At 47.9% G+C, this 13,743-nt stretch overlaps 1 protein-coding gene across 1 annotated transcript in view; it reads left to right on the top strand.

Moving 5' to 3' along the window:
- CSMD2 (CUB and Sushi multiple domains 2) overlaps window positions 1-13,388 on the top strand; it is a 2,010,406-nt gene extending 1,997,018 nt beyond the window's left edge. Inside the window, exons 68-71 of the mRNA XM_069622557.1 lie at window positions 4,258-4,345; window positions 8,507-8,633; window positions 9,525-9,701; window positions 10,583-13,388. Of these exons, the coding sequence (XP_069478658.1) occupies window positions 4,258-4,345; window positions 8,507-8,633; window positions 9,525-9,684 (375 nt within the window). The 3' untranslated portion in view covers window positions 9,685-9,701; window positions 10,583-13,388. The remainder of the gene's footprint in view (window positions 1-4,257; window positions 4,346-8,506; window positions 8,634-9,524; window positions 9,702-10,582) is intronic.
- The last annotated feature ends 355 nt before the right edge of the window (window positions 13,389-13,743 follow it).

The following is a 13,743-nucleotide window of genomic DNA, read 5'->3' as shown; positions in this document are numbered from 1 at the left end:
CGCCTATCTTCTCTAACTGCTTCTCTATTGACTACCCTGCTCTCCTCACTAAATCTGGTAGGAAAAAGTTTAAAAAGGACATCCTGGTCTCCAACCCAGGTCTCCCTATCGCTGACACCTACACTAGTGCCTGCTGCAAGGAAACTCTCACTGACATCCTCTTTTTCGTGCCTTCGCCGGACCTATGGACCCTTCATATGGTCTCTGTGCTCTCTCCTTTCTCCTCTTCTCCCGTTAATGGTGGCACCCGTTGTGATGTCCTTTTGGCCTCCTTCCACTCCTCTAAGGCCATCATTAATGTCTACGCTAACGGGACCGTCTTGGTCCAAGGCCCTCAGGCCAACCTTCACCTCTTTGACAGACGCTTCCCATGCCTCATTAACTTCCTTTCCTCTCCTGCTGTCCCCCCTCCTCTGTCCTCGGCTACCTTGCCTCTACCCTCCCTCCCTGCCCACTCTCTTGCTCCTTCTTCACCTCCACAGGGCATACCTCTGATCTGTACCCCTCCCCAGAAGTCCTTCAAGGATGGCAACCTTCTCGCTCTGCAATCAAGCATTCTTCTGATATCTGTCACCTTCTTGAGGAACTGGACCTTGACGTCCTCGGTCTCACTGAGACATGGTTCATGGCCAGCTCTGTCACCAGCTTTGACACACTTCTACCTGATGGCTACAAGATCCTCTCCGTGCCCAGGCCCAACCGTGCAGGGGGGGGGTGTAGCCCTTATCTTCCCTGAGTGAATTCCTGCCACTGTCACTCCTACGCAGTCATACTCCTCTTTTGAATGCCTTGTCTGCCGTCTCTCTCTCTCTCTCCTAGCCATTCCCTTACCGTGGCTACTATCTATCGGCCACCTGGTCAAATCTCCTCCTTCCTCTCCGAGTGGGCTGAACTCTCCTCCTCACTCCTGTCCTCAAGCACTCAACTCCTCTTCCTTGGTGACTTCAACATCCACTTGGATGTCTCCTGTCCCCCCACGGGACTCTTTCGTGACCTCTGCGACTCTCTCTCACTCTCTATTCTCCCGTCTGGGCCTACTCATTCTGCAGGGCACACTCTTGATGCTCTGATCTCTTCTGACCTTCCCCTCTCCGTCCCTCTCTCCACTCCTCTCTCCTGGAGTGATCACTTTCTCCTATCCTCCCACATCACCCTCCCTACCCCACTGACAAAGCCATCCTCATCACTGCCACCCACCTTTTCGGTCATCCGACCCATGAAGCGCGTGTCAGTTGAGGCTTTCGCTGCCACCTTCGCAGCCCCCATCCCTCCCCATTCGGCTGACTCCCACCCTGACACTGCCCTCTCCATGCTCCACTTTGCTATATCTGATACTCTTGATATCCTTGCCACTGTCATGAGAATCCGCCTGAAGCCCAAAGCCAAATGTAACTCCTGGTATGACTCGGAGCTCGTCACACTTAAACGCAAGTGCAGGGTGGCAGAGAGGAAATGGCGTGCTTCATGTTCATCCTCTGACAAACTGGCCTGCTCCAAAGGCAATACCGTCTCTCTGTTCTCTCCAAGAAGAGAGCCCTTATCCAAGCCCGCATCTCTGTGGCATCTAACAACTCAGCCGAACTTTTTAAAATCTGCAAGGAGCTTGCCAACCCTGCTGCAGTCTCTACCTCTCCTGTCCCCTCCCAGGCCCTCTGCACTGCACTTGCCTCTCACTTCATCTCTAAAACTCAGGACATCCTGTCCTCACTCTCCTCCTATCACCTCCCTCCCTCTCTTCCTGGCTCTTCCTCTGGCCCTTCTACAGCCACCCCCCCTCCCTCCTTCTCTGCCTTTCCCCTTTTTTCTGCTGTCGAGGTTTCCAGAAAAGTCCAATCTATGAAAGTCTCATCTAAACAGGTTCACCCCTGTTCCTCCAAAACTATCAAGGACCACATCGACGCCCTGGCTCCTGCCCTGGCTGACTTTTGCAACCACTCCTTCGCCTCTGGAATCTTCCCATCCCCCCTTAAGCACTCCCTTGTGCACCCTCTTCTTAAGAAACCCTCTTCTGACCCCTCCTGCCTGGCTAACTATCGCCCAATCTCCATCACTCCCTTCCTGGGCAAGCTCCTGAAGAAACTGGCCATCTCCCAGCTTAACCTCCATGCTGAATCTGTTGGCAGTCTTCATGACCATCAATCTGGCTTCAGAGCTGCCAGAAGCACAGAAACTGCTCTCCTGAACATCCGTGAGGACCTACTCTTGAACCTTGACTCCAACACTCCGTGTGTTCTCATTCTGCTCGATTTCTCTTCTGCCTTTGACACTGACAACCATGCCATCCTGCTCAACCATCTCCGTGATAACCTGGGTATCACTGGTCAGGCTCTGGCGTGGCTGACCTCTTTCCTCTCCAATCGACCCTCCCAGGTCCAACTGGGGTCCTTCCTCTCTGACATCTTTTTCTCCACCTGTGGTGTCCCCCAGGGATCTAACCTCTCTCCCTGGCTGTTCAACCAGTATCTGGCACTTCTCGCCCACCGCATCGCCGCTCTCTGCCCCAACTTTCAGTGCTATGCGGACGATACCCAGCTCATTTTCAGGCTACCCTCGGCCTCCTCCTCTCCTTCCCTCATCTCCGACTGTCTGTCTGCTATCCAGGAATGGTGTGCTGCCAATGACCTCTGCCTTAATGCCAGTAAGACTGAGATTCTACTCATCGGCACACCCACTCCCTCCTTCCCTGCAGCTCTCTGGCCGGTCTCTCTTGGCCCTCTTCCTGCACCTACCTGCACGGCAAAAAACCTCGGGGTTATCTTCGACTCCACACTCTCCTTCTCTCCTCATATATCTGACGTCTCTAAGAAGTCACACTACCAGCTTCACCTCCTCAGAGGTATTCTTCCCTTCCTCTCCTTCCCCCAGAAGCTCACTGTCTCACAAGCCCTGGTTCTCTCAAAGCTGGACTACTGTAACAGCCTCTATCTTAATCTGCCTGCCTCCACTCTCCGCCCTCTGCAACTCATCCAGAACAGAACTGTGAGACTTGTCCTTGGCCTTAAGCCCAGGGACCGTATCTCTCCAGGACTGAAGTCTCTACACTGGCTCCCAGTGGCTGCGAGGATAAAGTTCAAAACCCTCTCCATTGTCCACAAGGCCTTCTGGGGCCTGGGGCCTAAATACCTTCAACTCTCTCTTCCGAAATATCTTCCTTCCCGAGCCCTTCGCTCATCCGTCTCCAACTCCCTCAGGGTCAGCCGCTTCTCGAAGCAACGAGCTGGGGGTAGATCTCTCTCCGCGGCAGGGGCCTCCCTCTGGAACAGCCTTCCTGCCTCCCTGAAACTTGAGGAGAACCATCTACGGTTCCGGAAGCACCTCAAAACCTTCCTCTTTGCTTCTGCTTTCTCTCTCCCTCTCCCCTGCTAATTCTTCGCTGAATCTGCACCGAATCTGCAACTGGGCCACTCTCGCCGACCTCGGTCCTGGGCCTAGCCACTCTCCACTTGCACTGCCTCCCTGGCAACCCCTGCACTGCGGGACTGTCTCTGTATCCCTACAGCCCCCGTTCCCAGCACTTGTCTGCACTTACCTTGCACTTGCCACCAGCTGGCCCTATTCATTTTATTTATATATACTTACCTTGTACTGCACTTCCCCCCTCCCCTCCCCTTGCACTTTCTCCCTTCCCCCTACCCCTGCACTTGCACGATCTGAATGACACCTGGCCTAGTAGGATCGTTTTCTGTCTTCCCCCGTTTCCCCCTCCCTGCCTCGTCACGCCTTGAAACACTTGAAACCCTTGTGTATAGGCGCGTTACAAATGCCATATCCGTGCAGAGTCTGCTGACACAGGTTCGAATCCTGGCAGGGCCAAACTCAGCATTTCATCCTTCCGAGGTCGATAAATGAGCACCACACACTGTGGGTAATAATAAATAGCGCTATATAAATGCGAAATTATTTATTTATTATTCATCATACTTGTATAGCGCAACAAATCACCCTAGGCGTCAAGGCTAGGGTGTACTATGGAAGGCTGCTGGTCTTGTTCACTCATGAATGAGATGGTCCCAATGCTGCCCGTGCCAGCCAGGGTACATCGGGAACTAGTGCCACTAAATGATGCCCGGGCACCCTTAAACCTGGTAACGGTAACAGTTTTAAACACAGCGCTTACAAGTGAGATTCTGGAATCCAGCATGAAGCACTATATACAAACTAGATACTATTGATATGATGATTATTATTATTATTATTATTCGTATTATTATTATACAGCTAATGCTCTTTTTAAAATCTCAAATCTTGCCAACGCAGGTGTCCTCCGAGCCATCGACGGGCACATACGTGTATCAAGGCTTCGTGCGTGGAAAAGGGTTTGGACAGTTTGGCCTCCAGAGACTCGGTGAGTTTTTATTTTCTATTAAATGAGCATTTCATGCACACGCAAGTGATTATCCAACCACAGTAGGAAGTGGTTTTGATGTGTCTTCTGTCATAAGGAATAGGAAGAGCGCTATGCACTTTATCCTGTTCTGCCCAGCCTATGCCAACATCAAGAGAAAGTGGCTGGTACCACTATTTAAGCAATTGCATGTGAGAACGGTTAGAATGGCCTTGTGTCGTTGCATGGCGGGAGAAAGTGAAACATCAATATATTGCATTGGGACCTTTCTGTTGCCGGCTTGGAAAAGAGATCCGCAATTTTAGCCTCACCAGCAAGAGATCCATTGGCGCAGGACCCCTAACAGGGCCTTTTACCTTATATGTATATCTATATTTTAATGTCTCTACATTTTAAATCAAATTGTACCCGCTGTGTATGAATACGTTACCTGTGTAGCGCTGACAATATTGTTTTTGTATGTGTCTTTTATGATCCACCAGTGCCAAAATAAAGGAATTGATTGATTGATATAGTTTGAACTGTGGGGCTCGTACACCTGGAAACACCATGTGTATAGGCGCATTATAAAAACCCAATAAAATAAATTAATAAACAGGGGGGAATAATGCATGTGTGTAAAGAGTTGGGACTTAAATTGGGTTGAATCAATCAGGAAATTACTCTGAGAAAAGATTCCAGAAAAGGAGAAGGTTTCAGCTCTGCAGGACTCATTGTGATGGACACGCAGAGTGGTCCCTCTACTTCTGGAACATTCAGGAGTGTGTTCGACACAAGCATCTTAAGGCATTGTTATTCTCCCAGGAGACCCCGTCTCTTAAAGAACTTGCCATTGTTATACTCAATTTGCTTAAGACTTTGTACTAAACTGTTTCTTGCTGTTGTAGCTCCTGTAACTACGCCTTGATGCCTCAGGGTTTAGTGATCTTTATAAATGAATAAAAAAATAAATAAATAAAGACATACATTCACTGCATGTGGTGAGAACCCCAGCGAGAATTCCACTAGGCGGGTTTCTCCACTCTGTGCAGGGAATCGGCCTTTGTCTCTGCAGCGTCAGTTATACAAGGGACACATGCATTTGCTCCACCATAATAAAAACCATGCGCTGTTTGCATGAATCCCTTGCAAGGACAGCCGCCATGATTTTTCAACTTATCTGAGGGTTACAGCTCTTACTGGGCAACCAGTAGAACAGGCAACACTGTGTCCTCCCTTTTGATAACGTGGGCCAAGCTCAAGGCTTACAGGTATGGGGTGTAAGAAGTGCAATAGGTTCAAAATCACAACATGTAAAACAGTTGGGAGGCTTGGCAGGGAGATTGTCCAAACCAGCTCATGTAGAATGCGAATTTGTGAATCCAACTTCCAACTTAGTCTCTGGTACTGAGCAAAACGCCTGCCAAGGTCTAAAATCCCCAAACTGTGCCAGACGTGGAATGCACAAGGACGCACAGCCCCGCAGATGCCTTCCGGTCTGCACGGTCTAAAAGCCCACACCATTCCACACTCATTTGAGTTTCTGACAAGCTTGCAAATTCACTGTGTAGTCTCGGGTGCTTTGGGTGGATCGTCTGCTGGTGCTTTTCAGCTTTTTGGAGGACACGTTCATTGTCTTCTAGGCGCTTCTGGCTTGTGCCCACTCCTCCAGCTCATAGACCATCCACATCAACGTGATGTGGGTTCTTGGCATATATTCCCCAACTATGGGGAAGGGCAGTAACCAACCCTAATGGCCGCCAATCTACTGTCCAACCACCTGTGAACTCATTGCCTACGGTCTGAGGCCAAAGTGGTTTCCGGTCGCAGGAAAGATCCCTCTGAGGAATGGCACCTGCTTTACCTGGCGGAGAAACCATCTTGTCGGCGCTCATCACTGCAGGGGGTCGGTGGGAGGGATTTGACCCCCTGATGAACTCCTTTCCCTCTACACTGGAACAGTCTTGTCTGAGAACAAAACCTTGCGAGTGAATACAGTCACCCAGAATGATTTGCCTGTACCAATCTATGCTGGCTGAATGCCAGGCGTCACACTTCATCAATATTTTAGGCCCACAATACACATAAGGTGATTTCATAGGTTTTTGTTTGACCCTGATTTACACAAATCTTCAGAAACTTTTGTGTCACCACCAGCCGGAGATAACAATTGTAAATTATTCCACAAATTTCACTAAATGGTATCCAGATAACATGCAAAGTAAGAAAGAGAGACAATCCTTCTCTCCGTGCTCTGTTTACATAATTGTTTACGCTGGGTCTTGTAAGGCTTGGTGTATGTGGCAACCCCATCCATGCTGTTGTGTTGTCATAGCTTGGCCAGAGCATTGGGGTAATGTGTCTGTGGCAGGGATGACCTGTGGACAGCAGGTGCCAGTCCACTGACTCCTAGTGGAGCCTAAAATAGAGTGTACAACTACCCAAGTTTTAAAAAAGCCAATGGATATACGCAGGACAGAGGTAATCCTGTATGCCACCATTTTAGAACACCACTCTGTGGGCGTGCATATATATAATTTGTTATTTATAACGCACTTACACCCAGAGGTTTCTAAGTTCGGACCTGTGTTGCTCCGTGTTGTCTTGCTTCCAAGGCGTGTGCGTTGCCCCTGAGCTATCCTCCAGAGACGGTGCATGGAGGAGATCAACGATGATTAACCGCGTGATGGGGAAACTGACACACGAACTAAGTTCCTGTGCTGTTTATGCAATCAGGAGAATCTGGCACTGGTTCCCTTAAATACAGATTGGGTACAGCACCGTCTGCCAGAGGCATCTCTAGAAAAGGCTGGGGGAGGAGGGGGAACTATAGCCCTGGGTCTTTTGGTTGTAGCCCTGGATAGAAGCTCAGGAGCTACAAACTAAAGGCTAGCTATCCCTGAGTCCAGGCAGTGCCATCATTATCGTAACCCTGAGCCTTTTCCAGCCCTAGCAACACCCCTGTCGCCTGCATTATTCGCCTTTCTGAGCAGAATAAACCTGTTTGTGTTCTGTAGAACTCAGCTCCGATTGTGTGCTCAGCAGTGCCCCTTCTAGCAGAGGGAACATGTATAGTGCCTTATGGTTTTCAGATCTGCATAGAGGATTTCTCCTGCTCCCACCGAATCCCCACCCCCACCTATCAGAGAAGAGCACTGAGGCAGACACTCACAGCTGCTTCTGCTTAGAGGGGGCTGGGGGCAATTAACGATTCCAACTGAGCAACTGGAAGAATTCTCCCGACTCCCCTGGAAAAGACTCACTCTTGAAACATCTCTTAAATGAGATCAACAAGCAGCCTGATATGGGGAACAAGCCTGTTCTTCTCCGAAGACAAGCAACAATACTAACCCTTCCCAGCAGGGGGCATTTCCCATGTTCTGGAGAAAACAATGGACTAAACCCATCAACTGTGGGGCACACCTCTTGGGCAAGAGGGCCCTCATGCTCATGCTGCCCATGTGCACTGCAGATTCTGATTTAGATTCATTGTCGTGTATTGCTTGCTGTATTCACGTGTTCCTCTTGTAAAGCGCTTTGGATTAAAGCGCTATATAAATTAAAATAAATACGAATACATGAGGAAACTATAGCACCCCATTGTCATTTAAGGATTACTTAGCACCTGGAAGAGGCAACCACAGGCACTTAGGACGTAGGTGAGATCACCTGGACAGATGAAACATTGTATTGCCCATCCCCCAAGATGCTATCCTTACTTGTAGAGACAATCATGGTTGCCACTAGTGTACAGGACACCAGATCAAACAGAGAACATACCTATTGCATGTTTAACTATGAGAGGGACCATTAAAACATAGTGGAAGAAATGAATGGAGCACATCATCTACTATATATCTCATCTATGACGTATAGTTTGTCCCGCAAGGGGAATCTCCTGCAGCCTTATAGTACCTGACACCACATGAGGCAAAGTTGGCAAACAAGAGAAGGACTGACATCCAAGTAAATTGCAAAGTTCCACAACCCAGCAAGTGATAACCTGATACAAGTGATACATTGAGGCTCTCTACCTTAAGAAACAAAGGAAGAGACAGGGATAGGTTACAATAACAAAACCGTCTGTCTTTTATATTGTGTGATCTGGGTGTGTGGGCATTGCACGCTAGAAGAAGTGAACATCTTGGTGGGAGATGTGATGAATGCTGCTTTCTTTTGCAGAGACGAAAGAGAGAGATTTCCAAGGACCTCACTTCACATCGAACAGCAGCTCGGTGGCTGCCGCCATCCTCGTGCCTTTCATTGCCCTCATTATTGCAGGGTTTGTGCTTTACCTTTACAAACACAGGTACGTGTAGGAGACACACACACACACACGCATTTCCACAGTCCCTCTCGCAGAGGCCTGCACCCATAGAGTCAGGCAGGTTCTAAAGGGGGAATCTAACCAGTTACCTCAAGAGGGGCATGTTTCTGCAATGTCATTGAAACCTATTAAACATAGTAGTGTGTTTGAAGATCCATCGGTTTACCACACAATTAGGCATTGATGAATGAATTAAAGACCAGATTAATCTGCCCAGCACAGCATTGTAGACTTAGACAACAACTACCACTTCTTGAGTAATGAGGAGGGTGTTCAGGTTTCAAACTAGGAGGTCTACCTCCGACTGACTTTGTGCAAGGACTATGTTCCACAATTGTGTTGTCTGAATAATAAAACAGTCCTTATTTTCTGCACCGACCCCCTCATGAGCTGTATTGTTTCCCGAAAATAATAGGCTGTGTTATGACTAGCAGGAGTCAGAGTCCAGTAGCATGAAGGTTTAATTTGTTTGTGGGAGATTGTTTTTCAGGGTACCTACAGAGTTTGTTGTTGCTGAGGATGCATTTGAGGGTTAGGTAGACTCTTTTAGGGAGTTTCTCTGATTTTCAAGAGCAGTAAGTCTTCATCCTCGTTGTTGCTGAGTCCCAGTGGAGTGTCTGAGCTACTAGCCATGTGCCACCACGATAATAAACCCAGGGCCGCCAGTTGATTACCCTATTAGCACCTTTCCACAATGTTGTCCAGCTATAATATTACTGTTTGCATTTAGGATCAAGTAAGCACTGTGGATACTCTGTCAGAGGTGGAGCAAAGCATTCACGTCTGGTGTTCTGTCAGAAGTCTTATAGGATTGTGTCTGTGATCTGTAGGATCCCAAAGCTTGGGCTTATCCTTATTCTGCTTCCCTTACAGGAGGAGACCGAAGGTCCCGTTCAATGGCTTTGTGGGCCATGAGAACACGAACGGGAGGGCCACGTTCGAAAATCCCATGTACGACAGGAATGTACAACCCACGGAAATCGTGGCCAATGAGACGGAGTTTACGGTCAGCACTGTGTGCACGGCCGTATAACATTAATCCCATATGTGGTAAGTATGTGTGGGAAAGAGGTTCATATCATACAACACTGATTCACCAAATCATTCATCCTGTGTGTGAGAAGCGTGCATGAGTAGGTGTGCTAACAATGTAGGACTGTGCATTGATCTCATGTGTGGTAAGTGTGGGTGGTAAAAAGGTGCATATAAGACAATGTTGACACACAAAAGCATGCATCCCATGTGTGAGAAGCGTGCATGAGTAGAAACGACAACAATGTGGGGCTGTGCATTGATCTCATTGGTGGTAAGAGTTTGTGAGAAATAGGCACATTTAACACAATGCTGACACATAAAAGCATTCATCCTGTGTGTGAGAAGCATGCATGAGTAGGTGTGCTAACAATCTAGGGCTGTGCTTTGATCTCATGTGTGGTAAGTGTGCGTGGGAAATAGGTGCATATAACACAATGCTGACACACAAAAGCATGCATCCCATTTCTTGGTAGGTTCCATCATTGTGTGTCGTTCCTATTGAGAAGATATACACCTGATCCCAACAGGATCTACAGAATAATTGTGATGGGTCTTCTGCACAAAGTCAGGCAATCTGTCCCCATAATGTCTAAGAGCAGAATCTAGTGCCAATTCCTCTCCCGAGGAGAGTCCTCATTAAACTCGCTCTGGGTCTAATCTCCTGATAATATCATGCTTACGATCATTAAATATGCACCAAATGATTAGCTCCCTGGTAAAGTTCAGGTTGAGTCTTTGGATAGAGGTGTCCAGATTGGTCAAAGTTGTTCTCGGCTGCTGGTATCTCTAAATATAACAGCACTCACACCAGAGTCTTAGGGACCAAGGCACAGCACATAACCATGTTCAACCTTTTACCGCAAATAACTAATTCACCATTCTCCCTTCCCTTGCAGTGTTCGGGAACTCTCCGACGGGGCTGTCCTGCTGACATCATGTCCAACCTCAACAGCCTGCATCGATTTTGCTTTCCTTCAAACTAAAACCAAGACAAGCCGACAGGTTCCGGTGGGTGGAGAAGGTCCAGTGTGCCGGATCGAGGCGTCCTCCAATGCCAGGAAGTCCAGCAGGCCCGCCGTCGCTGCGCCAAAGTCTATGTGTCCAATGAGCAACCGTGGCTGCTGGAGCCGGCACCATGGCTGCCCCCCCAACCAACCAAAGGCAATCTGCCAGGCTTTTGGGATAGAGCCACATGGTGAACTTGCCACAAGGTGGACAACTGTTGGGCATCCCTTTTACCGGTGCCTTTGAACGGGGAAGGGGCACTTTGTGGCCTGGCGGACTTATGGTTCAGTTCGGGGAAAGCAGGTGCTTGTTCAGCTGCTATCAGAGTACACAGAAATATCTATATATATTTAAAAAAATAAGTTTTGCCATTATCAGCGCGTGCTTGGCAGAAGATGGCACCGTCAGAGATGGACAGACATCCGACCACACGGGGGACAAACAGAAGATTCATCCCACGAACTTTGCAGGACGGATCGTGTGGCGTGCGTGAGCGTGTGTGTGCACGCATGTTTTTATGGAGTGTGGAAACTGCAGGTTGTGCTGGGAGTGGATATATATTTTATTTTTTTCTACAGAACAAGATCCAAAAAGTGCTTTTCCTACACAACGCTCCATGCTGGCGGGAAGTGGGGTATCAGCCCAGTGACTGTACCATTTTCTTTTTTTACATATGAATATATATATTGAAAGAATTTATGATACCAGAGGAGCAGTGGGGATCCAGGCCCCTTCTTCCTTGCCGTTCTCCTATATGTCCCCACCCGAACCCTGTCCTTCCCACCAAATTCCCCATTCAGGCCACCTCTATGAAGACGACGCAGCACGAGCTTACTGGCAGTGTGAGAACAGATCAAATGTGCTGTTCCTTCAAATATTATCCTTAAACACAAAAACTGAATTCATATGTCGAAGAAAAACATGTATGTAGCCCCCAATTGAAGGGGCCACCGGGTTGTGTACACATGGTTTATCCTTCCAAATACTGAATAAATAGCCTCAGAGTCCTGTTCGCCCGGGCGCTATCCCGCTCTGTAAGAGGTGTAACAGAATCGTATAAATGATATCCCTCCAGTCCTTGCACTGGGGTGAGATCCTCCTGACGTTTAGGGAAGCATCAGAGGGGTAAGAGTTAAATTGCCAGCTCTGGCTCTTGGCTTCTTCAGTTCTTACTACTATAAAATCCTTCAAACATAGGGCACGTTAGTGGTCTGTGCCCTACTCAAGGTGTAAATGTGTCCCGTCGCTGAAGGCGGACCTTATCGCTGGAGAAGGAGCTACTGTTTAGGATGGTGCAACGGGGGGTGGAGCTGGATCTTAGGCTTAAAGCAGACCCTAAAATCACACCAGGAAAGGGACTTAAATGCAGAAGCCAACTTGGCACTTTTAATATAGAATTGAACATATTTAAAACAGACCTCTATGTTGTAGTTAATTAAGACACACAATCTTAAAATTCAGCAGTACTCATTGGGTGGCACACCTTTAAAGGCAAATTGTGGAGTCTTGGCCCTCTTACGGATCAATTTCAAGGTGATCACCACACACACATTGGACTCTCTCTAGAATGCTAATACTTGGTTTCTATGCCTCACACGTCAAATGGTGTTCTTTATCAAAGTCTCTCCAGTCACATCCAGGATTGGGTTTATTTGAATGAGACCAACCGAAAACATTTACCAGTTTCCCAATTCTCCCCCCCATTGTTCAGACAAAAGAACTACCATAACACCAGCGTCACGCGTCGCCACCTCCACTCACCGCTACCATCCATGGGGATGCCGGGAAGTACCCATCTCCCCCATCTGCGATGAGTAAGGGTGTACTGCACAGCAACCTACTCTAGGAAAAGCAGATCAGAGAAAGAGAGGGAGGGATATAGACAAAAATAGATGACAAGCTAGAAAGACAGGTAAAGAGTCAAAGCCCAGTATGAACGGAAGGTGACAAAATACAACATGATGCAGAAAAGGAAGGAGGATACATGGGCACATAGGGGGAGCAAATGAGTGCCAGACAGGATACACAGGCAAAGTGATTTCACAAAGGTGTTTTGGCTATATAAATTGGTAAGTGGAAAGGATAAAAAGAGAGATCTCACAAAGAGAGAGTGACAGAGGAACAAAGAATGAGAACCAACCCGAGGGAGGGGAGAGAGAGATAGACAGTGAAAGTGAAAGAGAATTAGAAAAGACAGGTGAACAGTTGTGCTGATGGACTGTAGTTTCAGACTTCCTGGTATTGGTGCCCAGCACTCTTGAGTTCCTCTGCCTGATTCCGCTAGTCTGTCCTCACCTGGAGCGGTGATGTTCAATCGTGGCAGAAGCACAGGTACCCCTCTCAAATGAGTGTGGAGGTCAGGGCCATTATCAGTCCTCAGACTTCACGTTCTGTGAACGTGTAAGCGTATCCAAAGTGATATGTCGGGACATGTTTAATACTGGGAGGCCAGATTGATGTGTAGAATTGTTGCGCAAAACAATTAGCTGTCACCGCTGTGTGTTGTGCATTTTGTAATCGAGAACTGTTCGCTGATATCCCCATAAAGTATATTGTTTCCGAACTACTGAACATTTTGAAAGTGAAGCCTCGAGGAATGGAACAGTGCAAATAACATCAGACTGTTAGGTGCTACTGAAACCCGAACCGTTGGGGAGGTGGGTTGGGGAGTGGAAGGCTTTAAATACCTAATGGAAGGCAACGTCAGCAAATGTAGAAGTATGGAGTGTTCTCGTTTTCAATCTGAGCATGGCATCCAAAGAATTTGGGGTGTTAAGGTTCCAAAATATTAGTCCTACAATCAATAGCTAGGCACGTGGTGGGGGGCGGTGGGCGTGGAGTGACAGAGGGGTTCCTGCACATTAATTGGTGCATCGCTCTCAATGCCAAGGAAGTAGCCACACTATTTTGGTGTTTAAAACTGTCAATTGCCGCACCGATTCAAACACAAATCCCTCACATTATTATTTACCAATTATCCTCCTCAAGAAAGTGAAGAGGTCTTTAAATGTTTTGGTGCCATCCCCAGGACCTTTCACATGTTATGCTTAGT

Source organism: Ambystoma mexicanum, chromosome 11 (genome assembly GCF_040938575.1).
Source record: "Ambystoma mexicanum isolate Mex_15411 chromosome 11, UKY_AmexF1_1, whole genome shotgun sequence".
Taxonomy (NCBI): Eukaryota; Metazoa; Chordata; class Amphibia; order Caudata; family Ambystomatidae; genus Ambystoma; species Ambystoma mexicanum.
This window is presented reverse-complemented; position numbering and strand designations above follow the sequence as displayed.